This window comes from Myotis yumanensis, unplaced genomic scaffold (assembly GCF_028538775.1).
Source record: "Myotis yumanensis isolate MYYU_CA2020_CCGP unplaced genomic scaffold, mMyoYum1.0.hap1 SCAF_13, whole genome shotgun sequence".
Classification (NCBI taxonomy): domain Eukaryota; kingdom Metazoa; phylum Chordata; class Mammalia; order Chiroptera; family Vespertilionidae; genus Myotis; species Myotis yumanensis.
In genome coordinates, this window is record NW_027223764.1 from 18,029,433 (window position 1) to 18,047,493 (window position 18,061).

The 18,061-nt window shown below is 42.6% G+C and overlaps 1 protein-coding gene across 7 annotated transcripts in view; it reads right to left on the reverse strand.

The window, feature by feature from the left end:
* BTRC (beta-transducin repeat containing E3 ubiquitin protein ligase) overlaps positions 1-18,061 on the reverse strand; it is a 174,004-nt gene that overhangs the window by 110,936 nt on the left and 45,007 nt on the right. For 4 of the 7 annotated variants that reach the window (XR_011473550.1, XM_070432466.1, XM_070432464.1 and 1 more), the window contains exon 2: positions 6,826-6,933. The exons of the other annotated variants lie outside the window; for them this stretch is intronic. Coding sequence is in view for 3 of the 4 variants with exons in the window: in XM_070432466.1 (XP_070288567.1) it covers positions 6,826-6,933 (108 nt within the window). In the remaining variant the exon portion in view is untranslated. The remainder of the gene's footprint in view (positions 1-6,825; positions 6,934-18,061) is intronic. 7 annotated transcript variants of the gene reach the window in all.

Below are 18,061 nucleotides of genomic sequence, written 5' to 3' on the forward strand. Positions count from 1 at the left end.
CTAGTCTTCTGGACATTCTTTCTAATAATATAAAATCCAATAATCTGCCAGGCATTATTCTAAGGACTTAATATAAATCAATTAATTTAATTCTAACAACAACTCTATAAGAGATCCTATTATCATCCCCAATGTAATTATAAGGAAACTGATGTATAGAGAGTTCAAGTACTTGCCCAGGGTCATACCTAGATAGAGACAGGCTAAAATCTCAAGCAGTCTGGTACCAGGGCCCATGCTCTTAACCACTGTACCATACCCTGGCCTCTGGGCTTCTTTTCTAAGATATTTCTTAAGTATCTCTTTTCTGACTATACCACACAATTTCACTCTTGCAACATAATTCAAGGACCACACACTCAAATACATTCCTGAATTTTCCAGTAAAACCTCTAAATCAGCCTTTCTTCAAATATATTCTAGAAGTAGCAACTTATAAGAGGACTCAACAAATTTTTAAAAATATACATTTGTTGACTTTTGATTAAAACCAGAGACAACCCTGACAGTGACAGTGAATTTGTTCAGAATTCTTAGATTCAAGATTGCTTTAGACCAAATAAACTTTTGGATTTTTCTTGGTATCTTGGTTCCAAGACAGATGATGTTAACTTGTATAATTTTTAATTGCATATATTATCTTTACCACTTATCTAATATAGTTAAAATCATCAGAATTTACTAAATCCAAACTACTAAAAAGCACTTTGCAGAGTACAGTGGAGGTCAATGGATAAGTGCAAGAATTCTGCTTTCAAGGCATTTTCTAGCACAACATTTCCATTATTACACTAGGAATGTATTAACTATCTAGGTCTAGGGTCTACTGAATTCCCATCCCAACATCCCAGGGTTGGAAGAGGTATCGGGTGGCAACATAGTAGAGTCTCACTGTGGTTTTAATTTGCATTTCTCTGATGACTAAAAATATTAAGCATCTTTTCATATGCTTATTTGCCATTTGTATATCTTTTTGGTAATGTATCCATTCAAAATTTTTTGCCCATTAATTGCCCATTATTTTATTGGGTAGTTTATCTTACTACTGTGTTGTAAGAGTTCTTCATATACATATTCTGAATACAAGTCTTTTATCAGAAATGTGTTTTACAAATGTTTTCTCCCAGTCAGTGCCTTACCTGTTTGTCTTCTAAACAGTGTCTTTTGAAAAGCAGAAGTTTTAAACTGTGATAAATCCAATTTACCATTGATTTCTATAAGGCTCATGTTTTTTGTGTTTTATCGAAAAAATCTTTTGCCTAACCCAAAGCCACAATGATTTTTCCCCCTCTCTCATTTTCTTCTGTTAGTTTTATAATCTTAGCTCATATTTAGGTCTATGATCTGGTTAGAGTTCATTCTTGTATATGGTATAGTGTAACAGTTGAGGGTCATTATTTGCACTTAGGTGACCAATTGTTCCATCATGATTTGTTGAGAAGACTGAGAACAATTCATTAATATAACAGAATACAAATTCAGTCAGACAATTTCAGATTTTATACCGCAACTAATCATTTAGTAGTTACAACTACCTGAAAAGGTATTAAAATACCTCTCCCTTTTGTGTGAGGCTGGATATTCTTCATATATTTCAACCAAGACACTACATCACAACAGACTGAATACAGAAGCAGAAATGAGAATCCAGCTATCTTTTATTAACCTAGACATTAAAGAGATTTATAAATAGCATTGTAATACAATGCATCTTAGTTTTAAAAAGTTATTTTTATAAAAATATTTTATTTGCATGAACATATAATGGGTTTATTATCGCTATTTTAAATAAATTAATAAATTAATATTTAATTTTTTTCTCAGTTGTAATTTTGAGCATAGTAGCTATCGATAGATATAACCAACATAAACAAAAGCACTTTGGGGTCCTCAATAATTTTAAGAATGCAAAGGTATCCTGTGACCAAACAAAACTGCCACCATCTCTCTCTTCAGTTACTTAGCTTTACTATAGCAAGCAATGCATCTAAAGGCCTGTAGGCCAAAATGTTTAAATCCTTTCAACAACTCACTACTCTTCTTAGCATCAAGCCTAATCCTGCATGATCAAGATTCTCCATTCTCCTCATTCTCTGATACAACAGTCTTTTTTCAACTGTCTTTAAATATACCAACTTCCATCAGTTCTCAGGGCCTTTGCACTGCTTCTTCCTTAGGCCTGAAATGTTCCCCCCTTGTCCCCTTTCCCTAATTAATTCCTTCTCAAACACTGATTACCTGAACATCTTTATCCCCACCCTCAGGTTAAATCAGGTTCCTCTTTTATATATTCTTATTCTTATGGCTCCCTGCACATTTCCTTCATAGATTTATCAGTTTGAGAGATTAGTTTTAGAATTATTTGATTTAATAGCTCTCTCATAGTAAAATCTACACTAATAAAAGAGAAACATGGTAATTAGCGTACGACCACTACCCTTTTCATTGGCTAATCAGTGAGTATATGCAAATTAACTGTCAGCCAAGATGGCGGCCGGCAGCCATGCACTGAAGCCAGCAGGGAGGCTCGCTTGCTCCAGTGACTGCGGACTCCAACGTTCCCCGCCTAACTTGCCGGCCTCTCAGCTGCAACTCTAAGCAACTATGTATTATGTTGCAAATAAGAAGCTAAACAAAACCCCAACAACCGGCTTTCATTCAGCGGGGATTCAGCCAGCCAGACCGCAACATTGTATCGATGTTTTCAGCAGCGAGGCCTCAGAGCTAAAGCTGGCCCAGAATAAAAAAGAAAAAAAAAGAAAACAAGGAGCAGTTGGGAGCTTCAGTCACTCGCTTCAGGAAAACAGCCCTCAGCCCCTCACCCAGACTGGCCAGGCACCCCAGTGGGGACCCCCACCCTGATCCAGGACACCCTTCAGGGCAAACCAGCCAGCCCCTACCCATGCACCAGGCCTCTATCCTATATAGTAAAAGGGTAATATGCCTCCCGGCACCGGGATCAGCAGAGCAGCAAGGCTCCCGGCACCGGGATCAGCGTGACAGGGGGCAGCGCCCAAATCCCCTGGTCGCCCTGCGGCTCTGTGAGTGACAGGGGGCGGGGCCACAACCTCCCTATCCACCCTGCTCTGTTCATGACAGGGAAAGGCACCCCAACCCCCTGATCAGCCCTGCTCTGTGCCTGATAGGGAGGAGCTCCCCAATCCCGATTGCCCTGCGGCTCTGTGTTTGACAGGGTGCAGCGCACCAACCCCCTGATCGGCCCTGCTCTGTGTGTGACAGGGTGCAGCGCCCCAACCCCCCCCCGCCCCGCCCCACAGACCCTGCTCTGTGTGTGACAGGGTAGAGCCATAACCTCTCCATCGGCCCTGCCCTGAGTGTGACAGTGGCGGCGCCCCAACCCCCTGATCGGCCCTGCTCTGTGGGTGATAGACGGTGGCGCCCCAACCCCCTCCACAGGCCTTACTCTGTGTGTGACAGGGTAGAGCCATAACCTCCCCATTGGCCCTGCCCTGAGTGTGACAGGGTGCAGTGCCCCAACCCCCTGATCCACCCTGCTGTGTGTGTGACAGGGGGTGGTGCCCCAACTCCCCTATCGGCCCTACTCTGTGAGTGACAGGGGGGAGCTCCTCAACCCCCTGATTGGCCCTGCTCTGTGAGTGACAGGGGGGAGCTCCCCAACCCCCTGATCGACCCTGCTCTGTGTGTGACAGGGTACGGAGCCCCAACCCCCCTGATGGGCCCTGCTCTGTGAGTGACAGGGGGCAGCGCCCCAACCCCGATTGGCCCTGCTCTGTGTGTGACAGGGGGAAGCGCCCCAACCCCCTGATCGGCCCTGCTCTGTGCGTGACAGGGGGTGGCACTGCAACCTCCCCATCGACCCTGCCTTGAGTGTGACAGGGGGCAGTGCCCCAACCCCCCAATCGGCCCTACCCTGAGCGTGACTGAGGGTGGCATCACAACCTCCCGATCTGCCCTGCTCTGTGCATGACGGGGGTGGCGCCCCAACTCCCCAATCGGCCCTGCTCTGAGCCCGACCAGGGGCTGCACTTAGGGATTGGGCGTGCCCTCTGACACCCGGGAGCAGGCCTAAGACAGCAGGTCATTATCTCCCGAGGGGTCCCAGACTGCGAGAGGGCACAGGCCGGGCTGGGGGACCCCCCTCCCCCCCAAATGCACAAATTTTTGTGCACCGGGCCTCTAGTCTTTTATAATAAAAGCCTAATATGCTAAGTGTCCGGTCGTCCGTTAAACCAATCAAAGCGTAGTATACTAATAATATGCTAAAACCACTCAATCTCTCGCTATGACGTACACTGACCACCAGGGGGCAGACAGTCAACCGGTCAACCAGTTGCGATGATGTGCACTGACCACCAGGGGGCAGATGCTCTGACTGGTAGGTTAGCTTGCTGCTGGGGTCTGGCCAATTGGGACTGAGCAAGATGGGCTGGACATACCCTGGAGCCCTCCCACGGTCCCTCCCCAGCTGGCCAAACTCCCACGTCCCTCCCTGGCCCTGGTCATGTACCAGTGGGGTCTCTCGGCCTGGCCTGCCCCCTCTCGCAATCCAGGACCCCTCGGGGGATGTTGGAGAGCCGGTTTCAACCTGATCCCCGCACGCCAGGCCGAGGGACCCCACTGGTGCACGAATTCATGCACCGGGCCTCTAGTATAAATATAATCCTATATACAAAACTACTAAATAAAATTTTGCCTATGTGTTGCAGTATTTTTCCAAAATCAATAGTTATTATCAGGTGGTCAAAGTAGTCCCTACCCTATGTGTAGTGGAAAATTACCCTTAGCCAAAGAGAGTTCTGGCCTTTGACCTTGGCTACCGGAAGGTGGTATCTAGGCCCCTGGAACTTCTTACCTAAAAGGAGTGTTTTTTCTTGCCTGGGGCCTTTGGCCATTGGACATATGTGATTCATGATGGGGGCTTTGTGCCACACTTTAGCAGTTCCAATCCTACGAGGAAATGGAGACTAAAAGCATTAGTAAGATTGACAGGAGGGGCTAAAGACTAAAGGTCAGTATGTGGGCAGTTTGTAATTGAGTCCGAATAAAAACTTTGAACACCAAAGGCTTGGGTGAGTTTCCCTGGTTGACAACATCCTATGTATTGTCACATACTGTGGCCTGAAAGCAGTAATGCCATCCACAACTCCATGGGGAGAGGATGACAGAAAGTTCTACATTTGGACCCCTCCAGATTTTGCCTATATATTTCCTCTTTTGGCTAATTTTAACCTGTATCTTCTTCCTGTAATAAAACGTAAATATAATAGCTTTCAGTGAGTTCCGTGAGTGTTTTCTGGTGAATTGTCATACCTGAGGGTGGTAGTGGGGGCTCCTAACCCTGAAACTGGTGTCTCAAGTGAGGGCAGCCTTTTAGGAACTATTCTTGCAGTTTGGTTAAACTCATTGCAAAGCACCCCCCACCCCCGCCAAAAAAAAGATTAAAAACCAATAAAATAATGTTTCTTGAGAGCAGAAACTTTATCAATATAATACAATGTAAAAATATAAGATATTTGAAACAATTGATATTCTCAGGATATCAATATTCTGTAACACAGCAATAATGCTAATGATGATAAAGATGAAGATGATAAAAACAGCAACCATTTATTGCATGTCCTTACTATAGTCTTCATTTACAGATGAGGAACATGAGGATTAAATGACTTGCTCAAGACCATACCACTAGTGAGAGACAGTATGCAAGCCCTGATTTAACTAATTTTAAAGTCCATATACTTTACTGTATTGTATCTCAAAGACAAGCAAAGGAACTTTAATATTATATTTTGCAAGGGACAATTAGAAATACTATGTAGCATTATCATCACTAAAATAGTATCATTAAAGACTAGCAACTGTTACCACTGTTCAAGAGTGTGGAATACTTAAGTTCCCCTCTTTTAACTAAGACTTAGTTATAAGCATTCTGATGCTTACTTAAGCATATCTTTGAAATTCTTCTACATAAAATATAAGCTACATAGATTAAAAACAAATAAAAACACTAATTGGTTGTGTATCAAATGCTAAACACAAATTCCAAATACTTAAGGTGGATAGATAACACTTCTACCAAGAAAACCGCCAAATATGGTACGTTAATCTGTAAACAATGGGGCACCAAGCTCTTCTATTTTCCTCTACAAATCTTCCCATTCTCTTTCTCTATAGTTTTCTCTCACATCCTAGAAATGTCTTAATGGCCTCTAAGAAAGGCTAAAGAGAACTAGAATCTGTTGGTCCATGCAAGATCAGTTTGACTGTCTCAAGCTGAATTCTGTACTCAAAGATCTTAAAGGCCTTTCTACCTTGAAACTAGACCTGCTAAGATATAAACAAACACAGTTCTTACCAAAAAAAAAAGTGTATACATATATTTATAGTAGTATAGTAACCAGAAGACACTCAGACAGAGCACTTTATATTTTTGGTAATCATAAGAAAAACATAAGAAGGTATTTGAGCAACTGGCTATAAGTGATTAATTACATTACTTATCTTTATGTAGGTCCAGAGCAAACATTACATATGAAATGCTATTTATTGAGATTACTTTAAAATTCATTATCATACTTCTGCTAGATATGAAAACCAATAGTGAAAAGTTGTGCTATGTCAACTCTGACAAACCAATCATGATAATAAAAATGTCTTAAGAGTGAATCAATCTGGATCTACATTAGAAATTAATCATTAATGAGTACCGAGTGACATGAAATAAAGACAATATGAAGGAGAAAAGGTGAACATAAGTAAAGTATGGAAAAGAAGGAGGGACACACTCATGAATTAGACACACACACTGAAGCCCGCAAATACCCACAGAGACAGAGAAAGTACCTGGAAAGCTGTGAGTGCGCCAGTCCCTGGGTTATACAGGCATCGCAGCGAAGGCATGCTGTCCGCCAGGCTGGAGCAGCCCAGCCACAGAGACCTGGGCATAGAGCACTGCAGAGAGAGGACAACTATGAGATGGGACAGTATGAGACAGGATGGTACAGATTACAGGAATTTTCAAGGCTTGGCTGAATGCAATATTCCAGTTGTAGCTGCCCTTTATGATAGAAACATCTTTAAGAAAATACTACTTATTAGTTCTAATCCCACAGAGAGACTCAAAAGGAGCACTAATTGCCAAAAAGCAAGGGGAGAAAGGTTATAGGTCAAAAACAAAATATTTAGTAAAACTTTTTGTCTCTGTTCTTCTCTGTATGAGTGTAAAGGAAATCCAATTCTTAACCTAATTAATCAATTCTTTTCCTCTATGCATCTCAACTCATCCCCATAAATTCATCACAGGGTGAAATCTTGTGCAGACTAAGCAAAAAAAGAAATAGTTCATGTTAGCATTTCAATATTAGGAATGGTAAATTATAAAACAAAATACGAAGAAAAATTAAAGTGTTTTACTTTTAGAAGAAAAAGTATTATCCTCCAGCTTTGACAGCAACTCTGTACAATTTGCATATGTTTTATGTATCTTGTTAGTCTGCTATTCATTAACCAAAATGCATAGTTGCCATAGCAGTTGCCTCTTCATCTTTCCAGATAGATTAAAGGGGGTTGGCGGGGGCGAGGGGCAGGGGAGAGGGAGGGCAAGAAACAACCCAAACAGAAGGGAATACAGCAGCAAAGAAAGGAGAAAGAAAGAGAGAAAAGAAAAAGAAAAGAAAAAAAGAGAACCCCAATGCTGCTGGTATTAAAAACTTTCTAAGCAAAAATGTATGTGTGAAAGTAAATATACATACAGTGTATTTAGTATCAAAATAAGGGAGAAATTATGATTTCTAGTAATATTAATGAAACAATGTTATTGCTCCTATAGTTTTACAAAACACACTATGTTTTAGAAGTTTAATATTCTTCAATTTTCTCTAAAAGTATCCCAGGCTGAAGTTTTGTTCATCAACTTGGGTACTATTACAGTCTAGTAATCCTAAAAAATTTAAATACCCAATAATAGCACATGTAAAAACAGGAATACATATTTTAAAATATAGCAGTCGATGCACATAATACTAACCTTTATAAGTTTGGAAATATTAAATATCATTATGGGGCTTTTTTCTTCTTAAAATACTCTAGTTGCAAGAATTAATATTAGGAAACAAAATATAGTATTCATTATTCACACAATCTATAACTGACATAACAATAGTAAGGACACCAAAAAATAATGTGGTCTTTCAGATCATTACTTCCTCATTTTATAATTTAGATGATTGATGTCCAAGTATTTATCCATGATCATGAATTTAGAAAGTAGAGAAGTAGGAACTAGAGTCCTACCCTATTGCTTCTCAGTGTAGAACTCTTCCTCCTGACTCCATCCAGCCATAGGTGATAAAGTGGACACATCACACTTCAAAGAAGGGTATCTGCTAAAGGTATCAGCAGATAACATACTAACCAAAACAGCTAAACTGCTCTGAACTCCTACAACAGTGATGGTGAACCTTTTGAGCTCGGCGTGTCAGCATTTTGAAAAACCCTAACTTATCCTAAAAAAAAAAAAAAAAAAAAGAAAAACCCTAACTTAACTCTGGTGCCGTGTCACATATAGAAATTTTTTTATATTTGCAACCATAGTAAAACAAAGACTTATATTTTTGATATTTATTTTATATATTTAAATGCCATTTAACAAAGAAAAATCAACCAAAAAATGATTTCGCGTGTCAGAGGTTCGCCATCACTGTCCTACAACAATCTCCTAACACTGTTCACTGTTTCCAATGTTTCTTTACCTCAAGCTACAATCCATTTTACAAACAGCACCTAAATAAAATAACTGTATTCACTTTGTTATTATGTCACTCTGGTCAATAATTCATAAAGCCTCCCTGTATCTATTGTATGAAATCCAAGCACTCTATTAATCTGACCTTTCCCCACTGCCTAGGTATTAATTCACCTTCTCTGTCCTTCCAATTGGCCTAGCACTCTAGCTAATTAACTACCTTGATATTTTTTCAAATCCCCTTACCTCTGACTGGGAAGCATTAAGTTCTTCACTAAAGCAACTTTGTGAGTAAATAAAATTAAATATTTCTAAGTAATGTTTCAGTCATTTATTCAACAAGATTTATTGAGCATCTTCCTTATATTCAGCACTGTTCTAGGTAGAAGGATAGAACAATGAACAAGAGAGACAAAAATCCTTTACATTCAAGTGACACTCTCTCAACCTTAAATTCTTTTATATTTAAACTACAGGCCCAGTGCACAAAAATTTGTGCACTCAGGGGATGAGGGGGGTCCCTCAGCCCGGCCTGTGCCCTCTCGCAGTCTGGGACCCCTCAGGAGATAACGACCTGCTGGCTTAGGCCTGCTCCCAGGTGGCAGAGGGCAGGCCCAATCCCTAGGTGCAGCCCCTGGTCGGGCTCAGAGCAGGGCTGATTGGGGAGTTGGGGCGCCGCCCCGTCATGCACAGAGCAGGGCGGATTGGAAGGTTGTGATGCCACCCTCAGTCACACTCAGGGTAGGGCCGATAGGGGAGTTGGGGCACCGCCCCGTCACACTCAAGGCAGGGACGATGGGGAGGTTGCGGCGCCACCCCGTCACGCACAGAGCAGGGCCGATCAGGGGGTTGGGGCGCTGCCCCCTGTCACACACAGAGCAGGGCCCATCAGGTGGTTGGGCGCTGCCCCCTGTCACTCACAGAGCAGGGCCCATCAGGGGGTTGGGGAGCTCCCCCGTGTCACGCACAGAATATGGCTGATAGGGGAGTTAGGGCACCGCCCCCTGTCACACACAGAGCAGGGCTGATCAGGGGGTTGGGGCGCCGCCACTGTCACACTCAGGGCAGGGCCGATGGAGAGGTTATGGCTCTACCCTGTCACACACAGAGCAGGGCCTGTAAGGGGGGCGGGGGGGTTGGGGCGCCGCACCCTGTCACACACAGAGCTACAGGGCGATCAGGGGGTTTGGGCGCTGCCCCCTGTCACGCTGATCCGGTGCCAGGAGGCCTCGCGGCTTCGCTGATCCCGGTGCTGGGAGGCATATTACCCTTTTACTATATAGGATAGAGGCCTGGGGGCCGGCTGGTTTGCCCTGAAGGGTGTCCTGGATCAGGGTGGGGGTCCCCACTGGGGTGCCTGGCCAGCCTGGATGAGGGGATGATGGCTGTTTGCAGCTGGTCACACACCCTTCAGGGTGGGGGTCCCCACTGGGGTGCCTGGCCAGTCTGGGTGAGGGGCTGAGGGCTGCTTTCAGGCTGGCGGTTGTTGACTGAAGCTCCCAACCGCTCCTTTTTTTCTTTTTTTTTCTTTTTTATTCTGGGCCAGCTTTAGCTCTGGCTCTAGCTCTGAGGCTTCCACTGCTGATTGCGTTCTATAATCGAAACAATGTATAACTCCAGCTCTGAGATCCCGGCTGGCTGAAAGCTGGTTTCTGGGGTTTTGTTTAGCTTCTATATTTGTTACAAAGTTTCTTAGAGTTGCAGCTCAGAGACCGGCAAGTCAGGCGGGGAACGTTGGAGTCTGCAGTCACTGGAGCAAGCAAGCCTCATATTCGCTTCCAGCTGCCTGGCTGCTGGACACCATCTTGGCTGACAGTTAATTTGCATAAGGATATGCTGATTAGCCAATGGAAAGGGTAGTGGTCGTACGCTAATTACCATGTTTCTCTTTTATTAGTGTAGACTAGTGGCCCGGTGCACGAAATTCGTGCACATTGAAAGGGAATTAATTAGAGGATGTGAGTGTGAGGCAGTCTGCGTTTCTGAAATTCAATGACATGAATTTTAGCTATTACTCTGCCAAATAAATGGAATTTACAAATATCATTTAAAAGAGCATTCAGCTCAATATTAAAAACTCTGGCTACCAAGTCAGGTCTGTTTTCAACTTTTTGCCAGCATTGTAAATTGTTAGCAATATCTGCCCATTTGGGGTTCATGTCATAGTTATGAATAAATCCGGCTTGCCATACTTCGTTACAATTGCCATAGCATCCTGATATCACTGCTGCATATTTCTGGGACTACCCTCAAAAGATGATGAAAGTATTATCATTTTACCAATTGGCACACTGTCATTTTCAGATCTAGATTTGAGATAATCAAACCACTATATTTTTCAACTCGCAACTTAGATTGGTTTGCTTTGATGAAATTTATCCGATTGGCCTCCATTTTTGAATATGCATCCACGATAAACTGTTAATTTTCCTGCATTTAAAATAGAATTGAATGTGTCCTGCAGACAGAGAGATGAAATCCATAATACTACATTTGTGTGACTCGTGTCCTTACATTTTGTCTAGTATTATTGTCGATTACACTGTTGTCTCTGAGACTTAATGCAATATCTGTTCCCCAGCCTTTTTCACCATGTGGTAAAAGAATAGGATAGGATATGTCATTGCATCTAATGTAGGTAACAGGATATTGATTTGTTTCATTTTAGTGGCATTTGGATTATTGGGATCTGGTTTACAATGAATGAGCAAGTCCCTTTCAAAAGGAGGTTCTCCATCTTCGTTTCTGACTATGACAGCAACCTTGGTTACATGGGGAGAATTATATCTACCTGGGTCACTGTTACGATCATATTTAATTGCCATTGTTACTTCTGTGGGAGCAATACCTTTTGCTGCTGCTTCAGATTGGGCTTACTTTTCTACTCATGTAGCATCTTGTACGATCTTGTTAATTCATTTATTTCATGCATGAGGTTGTTGATGTTGATCATGAGTCTTTCTAAGCAGCCCTGGTTTTCTGGCATTCCTAATCTTTTACTTGTAGCTTTGGCTGTATCCAAAATATAGAGTTGAACAAACTTTCGAGAAACACCATCTGAAGGATGTAAAGTTCCAGTACGGTGATAAACTTGTCCGTGTATTCTAAAACCGTATGGCCCATATCCTTATGGCAATGCAATATTTGCACCCATGGGAGCAAAAGCAAAAGAACTACTTATGGAACGAATATTTTCCATGAAATTTTTACTGTCAGAATCTTCGTTTGTCATTAATCTTTTTAAATATGCCGGGTAATCTGGAAAATGTATTTCATTTGGACAGACTTTCCCTTTGTTACAACATTGAGTAAATTTCCCATCAGATGGTTTATCATCAGAGAAATTTAGTGATAGGCAAAATTCACATCTAACAGTCATTCCACCAAAACTATGTTTGAGAATTGCATCCTCATGTACTCCATTTTTGCTGAGAAGGCAGTTCCTACCAGAATTGGTAGTACTTGTTGATGACTGTTCTCTAGACATATTCTGTCGTCGCCACCGCCTTCTTTCAACTTCAAAGGCATGCTGGTCTTTAGACATTTTCTGTCGATGACGCCGGTGTTTTTTGGCATCAGAGCAACGTTTTTCCAATAGCTGGTCTTCAGATACATTCTGTCGCAGTCGCCACCTTCTTTCAAGATCAGATGAACGTTGCTCTTCAGACATTTTGTCGATAGCGCGGCATCTTCTGGCTGCAGAGCTACACTGTATCAACAGTTGTTTAGACATAGTCCCACCTCTCTACTGTCACAGTCTGAGATGCAGGTGAATGAGAGTCCTGGCTGTCAGGCCGCTGAGAGCTGTCTGACCAATGGCTGATTCTGGCTGATTCTGTGGGGGTGGCACTTCCTCCTCCCTGCTGTCAGTTTCCACAGCTGTAATGAGGAAGCTGGGATGACAGAGGGAGCCACGGCCTCCAAGCCGCCCTCTCTCTCGCTCTGCTCTATGTCCAGGGGCCTCCTGCTCTGCCAAGTCTTCCAAACCTCACGTTCTTTGCCTGCTCTCCTGCTCTGCTCTCCGCCGACGAAGGTCCCGAGAGCCCATGGGACGCTTGACACCTGCGTATGCAAATTAACCCACCATCTTTGTCAGGATGATTTGCACACTCACTCCTGACTGGCTGGTGGGTGTGGCTTGTGGGCATCACAGAGGGATGGTCAATTTGCATCTTTTATTAGTATAGACGAGAGGCCCGAATTTTGTGCACTTGGGGGTTCCCTCAGCCTGGCCTGTGCCCTCTCACAGTCCAGGAGCCCTTGGGGGATGTCCAACTGACGGCCATCAGTTGGACATCCTTAGCACTGCTGCGGAGGTGGGAGAGGCTTCCACCACTGCCACTGCGCTTGCCAGCTGTGAGCCCGGCTTCTGGCTGAGCAGTGATCCCACTGTGGGAGCGCACTGACCACCAGGGGGCAGCTCCTGCATTGAGCATCTGCCCCCTGGTAGTCAGTGCGTGTCATGGTGACCAGTTGTTCTGCTGTCAGGCCAAAACTGGCTCTCCAACATCTCCTGAGGGTCCCAGATTGTGAGAGGGCAAAGGCCAGGCTGACGGACCCCACCAGTGCACAATTGGGGCTGGGGAGGGACGTGGGAGGTTGGCCAGCCTGGGCGGGACCACGGGAGGGCTCCAAGGTGTGTCTAGCCCAGGGGTGGGCAAACTTTTTGACTCGAGGGCCACAATGGGTTCTTAAACTGGACCGGAGGGCCGGAACAAAAGCATGGATGGAGTGTTTGTGTGAACTAATATAAATTCAAAGTAAACATCATTACATAAAAGAGTATGGTCTTTTTTTTTTTTAGTTTTATTCATTTCAAATAGGCCGGATCCGGCCCGCGGGCCGTAGTTTGCCCACGGCTGGTCTAGCCCATCTCGCTCAGTCCCAATAGGCTGTACCCCAGCATCAAGCTAACCTACCAGTTGGAGCATTTGCCCCCTGGTGGTCAATGCACATCATAGCGACTGGTCGACCAGTCGATTGTCTGCCCCCTGGTGGTCAGTGCATGTCATAGCAAGCAGCTGAGCAGCCTTAGCATATCATTAGCATATCATGCTTTGATTGGTTGAACAGCCAACTGGACAACTGGACACTTAGCATATTAGGCTTTTATTATATAAGATTCCTTAATGTAAAAGAAATTTGTTGTAAGTTTCTCTCGTTGTTAATGAGAGACAATATACACTTTATTAAGCAATTACTTCTGTGTGTGCTAGATAGAAGAAAGTCTCATTCTGAAGGAGAGACTGAATTTGAGAAAAGTGGAAGAGGGAGAAGAGTATACAAAAAGGGAGAATAAAATACAAAAGAAGAAAATAATGAAGTAGGTACTGGAAGGTAACCTGTCACTCCTCCCCATTCCCTTCTCAAGAGGAAGATGGCTCAAACACTTCTAGCCATACTGAAGCCACCTGCATGAGCTTCTCTTATTTATTAAAATATGCATATTTACTTGTATTTGTGAAAGTTCCTTTATAAGTTTTTAAGGCATTCCTCTTTTAAATGTTTGTCTCCTTCATTTTATATTAGATCCTGTGTTATTTTTGTAGTATGTACTTGCTTAATTATCATCTGACTTGCCTTGCTGTAACTCATCCTAATATTCTCCCTCATTCAGTCATCTCTATCTTCCATCAAAACTCCTAACTAAGAATTTGAAAGGGCTTATCCCATCCCCTTGAACTAAAATTTCAAATTAAAATTATAATTAATAATGAGCCACATATACCCAGGAAAGCCACTAGATATACTGGTGTGATTTCTAAAATAGCATTAACTTGTAAATACCACACAGAGGATACATTCCCGATTATTACAAGACAACTGGTGTGGATATAAAAACTGCACTTGAATATAGTCAGATCTACACATTACCATAAGATTTTATATATTATAGCTCAATTTCATAACCAATTTTCAAATTGGTTTGTATTGTAACAATTAATCTTACCCCTACTGGTAAATGCTACTTTAAAACATTGAGGAAAAAATATAATTACAAAATTAATGGAATAGGGTATAACTTCTACATCTTTTTTCCTTCTATCTTCACATGTAGGAGCATTTTCTACAGAAAAGAAAAATCAAAGGAAATTTGGTCAATAAGTAACTGAGTGGAAAGGGTTGCCATTGTGGTTACTATTCCTATGTATTTTATATACAAAGTGGGGCAAACATAGGTTTACAGTTGTGAGTACGAGAAACATAGTTTATTCTTGTATTATTTACTAGTGGCCTGGTGCATGAAATTTGTGCACGGGGGGGGGGGGGGGGTTGTCCCTCAGCCAGGCCTGCACCCTCTGCGATCTGGGATCCCTCTCACAATCCGGGACTGCTGGCTCCTAACCACTCGCCTGCCTGCCTGCCTGCCTGCCTGCCTGCTTGATTGCCCCTAACTGCTTCTGCCTGCCAGCCTGATCGCCCCCTAACCACTCCCCTGCTGGCCCGATTGCCCCCAACTTCCCTCCCCTGCCGGCCCGATCGCCCCCAACTGCCCTTCCCTGCTGGCCCGATCACCCCCAACTGCCCTCCCCTGCTGGACTGATTGCCCCCACTGCCCTCCCCTGCTGCAACCCACCTCCTCCGCCGGGACCCCACCTCCTCCACGCAAGGCAGCAGAGACTCCGGGACTGGCCTCCGCACCACACGGAGTTGCGGGACCCCAAGGCCTCACCACGTGGAGCGGCCACCGGGCCCCACCTCTGCTGTACACATGGCCATCTTGTGGTGGCCATCTTGTGACAATGTCATGTGTAAGGGCCACCTAGGCTTTTATTAGTATAGATTGTATTGTTTTCCATACGAATTAACTGTAAACCTACATTTGCCCCACCCTGTATTTCAGAACCATCCTAATTGGTTAATTTCTGATAAAGATGTATAACAGCCCTAGCCAGTTTGGCTCAGTGGACAGACCGTTGGCCTGCAGACCAAAGGGTCCCAGGTTCGATTCTGGTCAAAGGTACATACCTTGGTTGCAGGCTCCTCCCTGGCCTGGGCTCTGGTCAGGGCACCTGCAGGAGGCAACCAATCAATGTGTTTCTCTCACATAGATGTTTCTCTGTCTTTCCCTCTCTCTTCCACGCTCCCTAAAAATCAATGGAAAAATATCCTCAGGCGAGGATTAACCACTCTGTCCTTCAATTTTAATAAATAATCCTCTTTAAAATGCCCAAAAAGTATACACAGTTTTCAACTTAAAATTTGGGCTGAAAAAGTTTGCTTCTCCTTGCAAATTATATTTAAATTCCTAAGGTTTTATAAACCTAAAAAAAAAAAGCAGGTTCTAAACTAAGCTGCAATCCAGCAACTACGTTCTCATGTTTATATATTTAACTTCTATTAACTATTAAAGGACTTGTGAATTCCTTAAATGTTTCTCCTATGCAATCTCAAAAGTTACCACAAAGTTTGGATCATACATGTACCCCCCCACCCTACACAAATCCAGCCATACACAGCACACACTGGCTTCTTCAGCTCATTTTCCACTTAACTTCACCCCAATAACTCTCTTTTGCAAAATCAAAGAAAGTTGAAGAATATAATAATGTAATACAACTGACATACGTTACCCAACTGAATGAGTTTACCACCTTTTAAAAAACATACACAGCATTTTTGAAATGCTGGAACTTGTTTTCTACTACTTGAAAGAATGAGAAAAAGAGAATGAAATATTGTGACAAAGGTCTTCCAGTGCTTCAAGGAGAATGTAGTATCTAGTGCCCATCAGGTTCAACAGCAGGAATTCATTTTCACAGAGAACACTTTAAAAAACTTGACTCCTCCCTCTACGTGGCTGCCTGGAGAGAAGGCACAGTTCCTCTTCACTGATAAAGGGCCCTGCAGGCAAAGGGCTGGCCTCAGCATTTACTATATGAAAGCTGAATGACAAAATCTCCTAAATTCAGGTCCCTGTTGGTCAACTTTTAGGAGTAATAGAAGCTATAATAATCAACAATAAAAAGATTGCTGCAGTGAGAGTTTATGTATCCTTAAGCCATGGAATAGAAGAATTCCCTTTTCACTACTATATCAACTAAAAAATTCAGGCCAAGAGGACTACAGTATTCCATAAGCCATATAATACATTCAGACTTTACCTATACAAATTCAATAATTGCCTCTTAAGAATTCCAATTTAGTTCACTCACTTTAAAAATGAAACTCCCGCCTGTCATAGAGGATAATCATAGCTGCACCTTATTGCACAGGTTGTGGTACAATTAAAATCAAGGATCTAAAAACTTCAAGTACAAAAGAAAACAAATGTCAAGTGTCATCAGAGGGGTTACCACAGCAGGGTTCCAAGAATGCCACTTACATTTCAAAATGTTCTGGAAAGGCATTATGAACTGCAGACCATGGAATCAATAAATCCATCGATCAAATTTATTTTCATTTTCAAAAAATTGTATTTAATTTATTGGGGTGACATTGGTTAATAAAAACAGGTTTCAGGTGTACAATTCTCTAATACATTATCTGTATATTGTATCATGTGTTCACCACCCAAAGTCAAGTCTCCTTCTGTCACCATTTACTGCCCCTTTACCCTCTTCTACCTCCCTCCACCACCCTTCATCAATAAAATTTATTGTTCATTACCAGAATGAACACAGATAGAGTACAAAGACAGAACCAAAATTCATCAGGCAAAAAGTGTTCTCCAGATATTGTGCTAGAATCTTTAAATACATTATTTCACTTAATCATTACAACCTTGTCAAAGAGTTATTAAAATCTTCACTTTAGCCTAACTGGTTTGGCTCAGTGTATAGAGCATCGACCTGCAGACTAAAAGGTCCCAGGTTCGATTCTGGTCAAGGGCATATACCTTGGTTGTAGACATATCCCCAGTAGGAGGTGTGCAGGAGGCAGCTGATCAATATTTCTCTCTCATCAATGTTTCTAACTCTCTATCCCTCTCCCTTCCTCTCTGTAAAAAAATCAATAAAATATATATTTTTAAAAATCTTCACTTTAATGAGAAAGTAAACTCAAAATCAGAGAAATTACAGTGACTAAATGTCAATGGCAGAAATAAGACCCCAATGTGTTAGTCTCTCAAAATCCATAGATTCAACACTACAAAGACCTGTTCTCAAGTAGTTTACACTCTATTTTAAGGAGATAAATTAACTAACACAAATAATAACTACAAGGAAACGTATTAAATTGTGTTAGATAATAGGTGTTATAAAAGTTTAGTTAAAATTTTTAATTTTTTTAGAAGTTCAGACACAAGCTGTTATTTTAAGACTTGTTACTGTATACAATTACATGTGTTTGCCTCCTCTGTCAGAATGTATTCCTCAGAGATATGAGTCATAG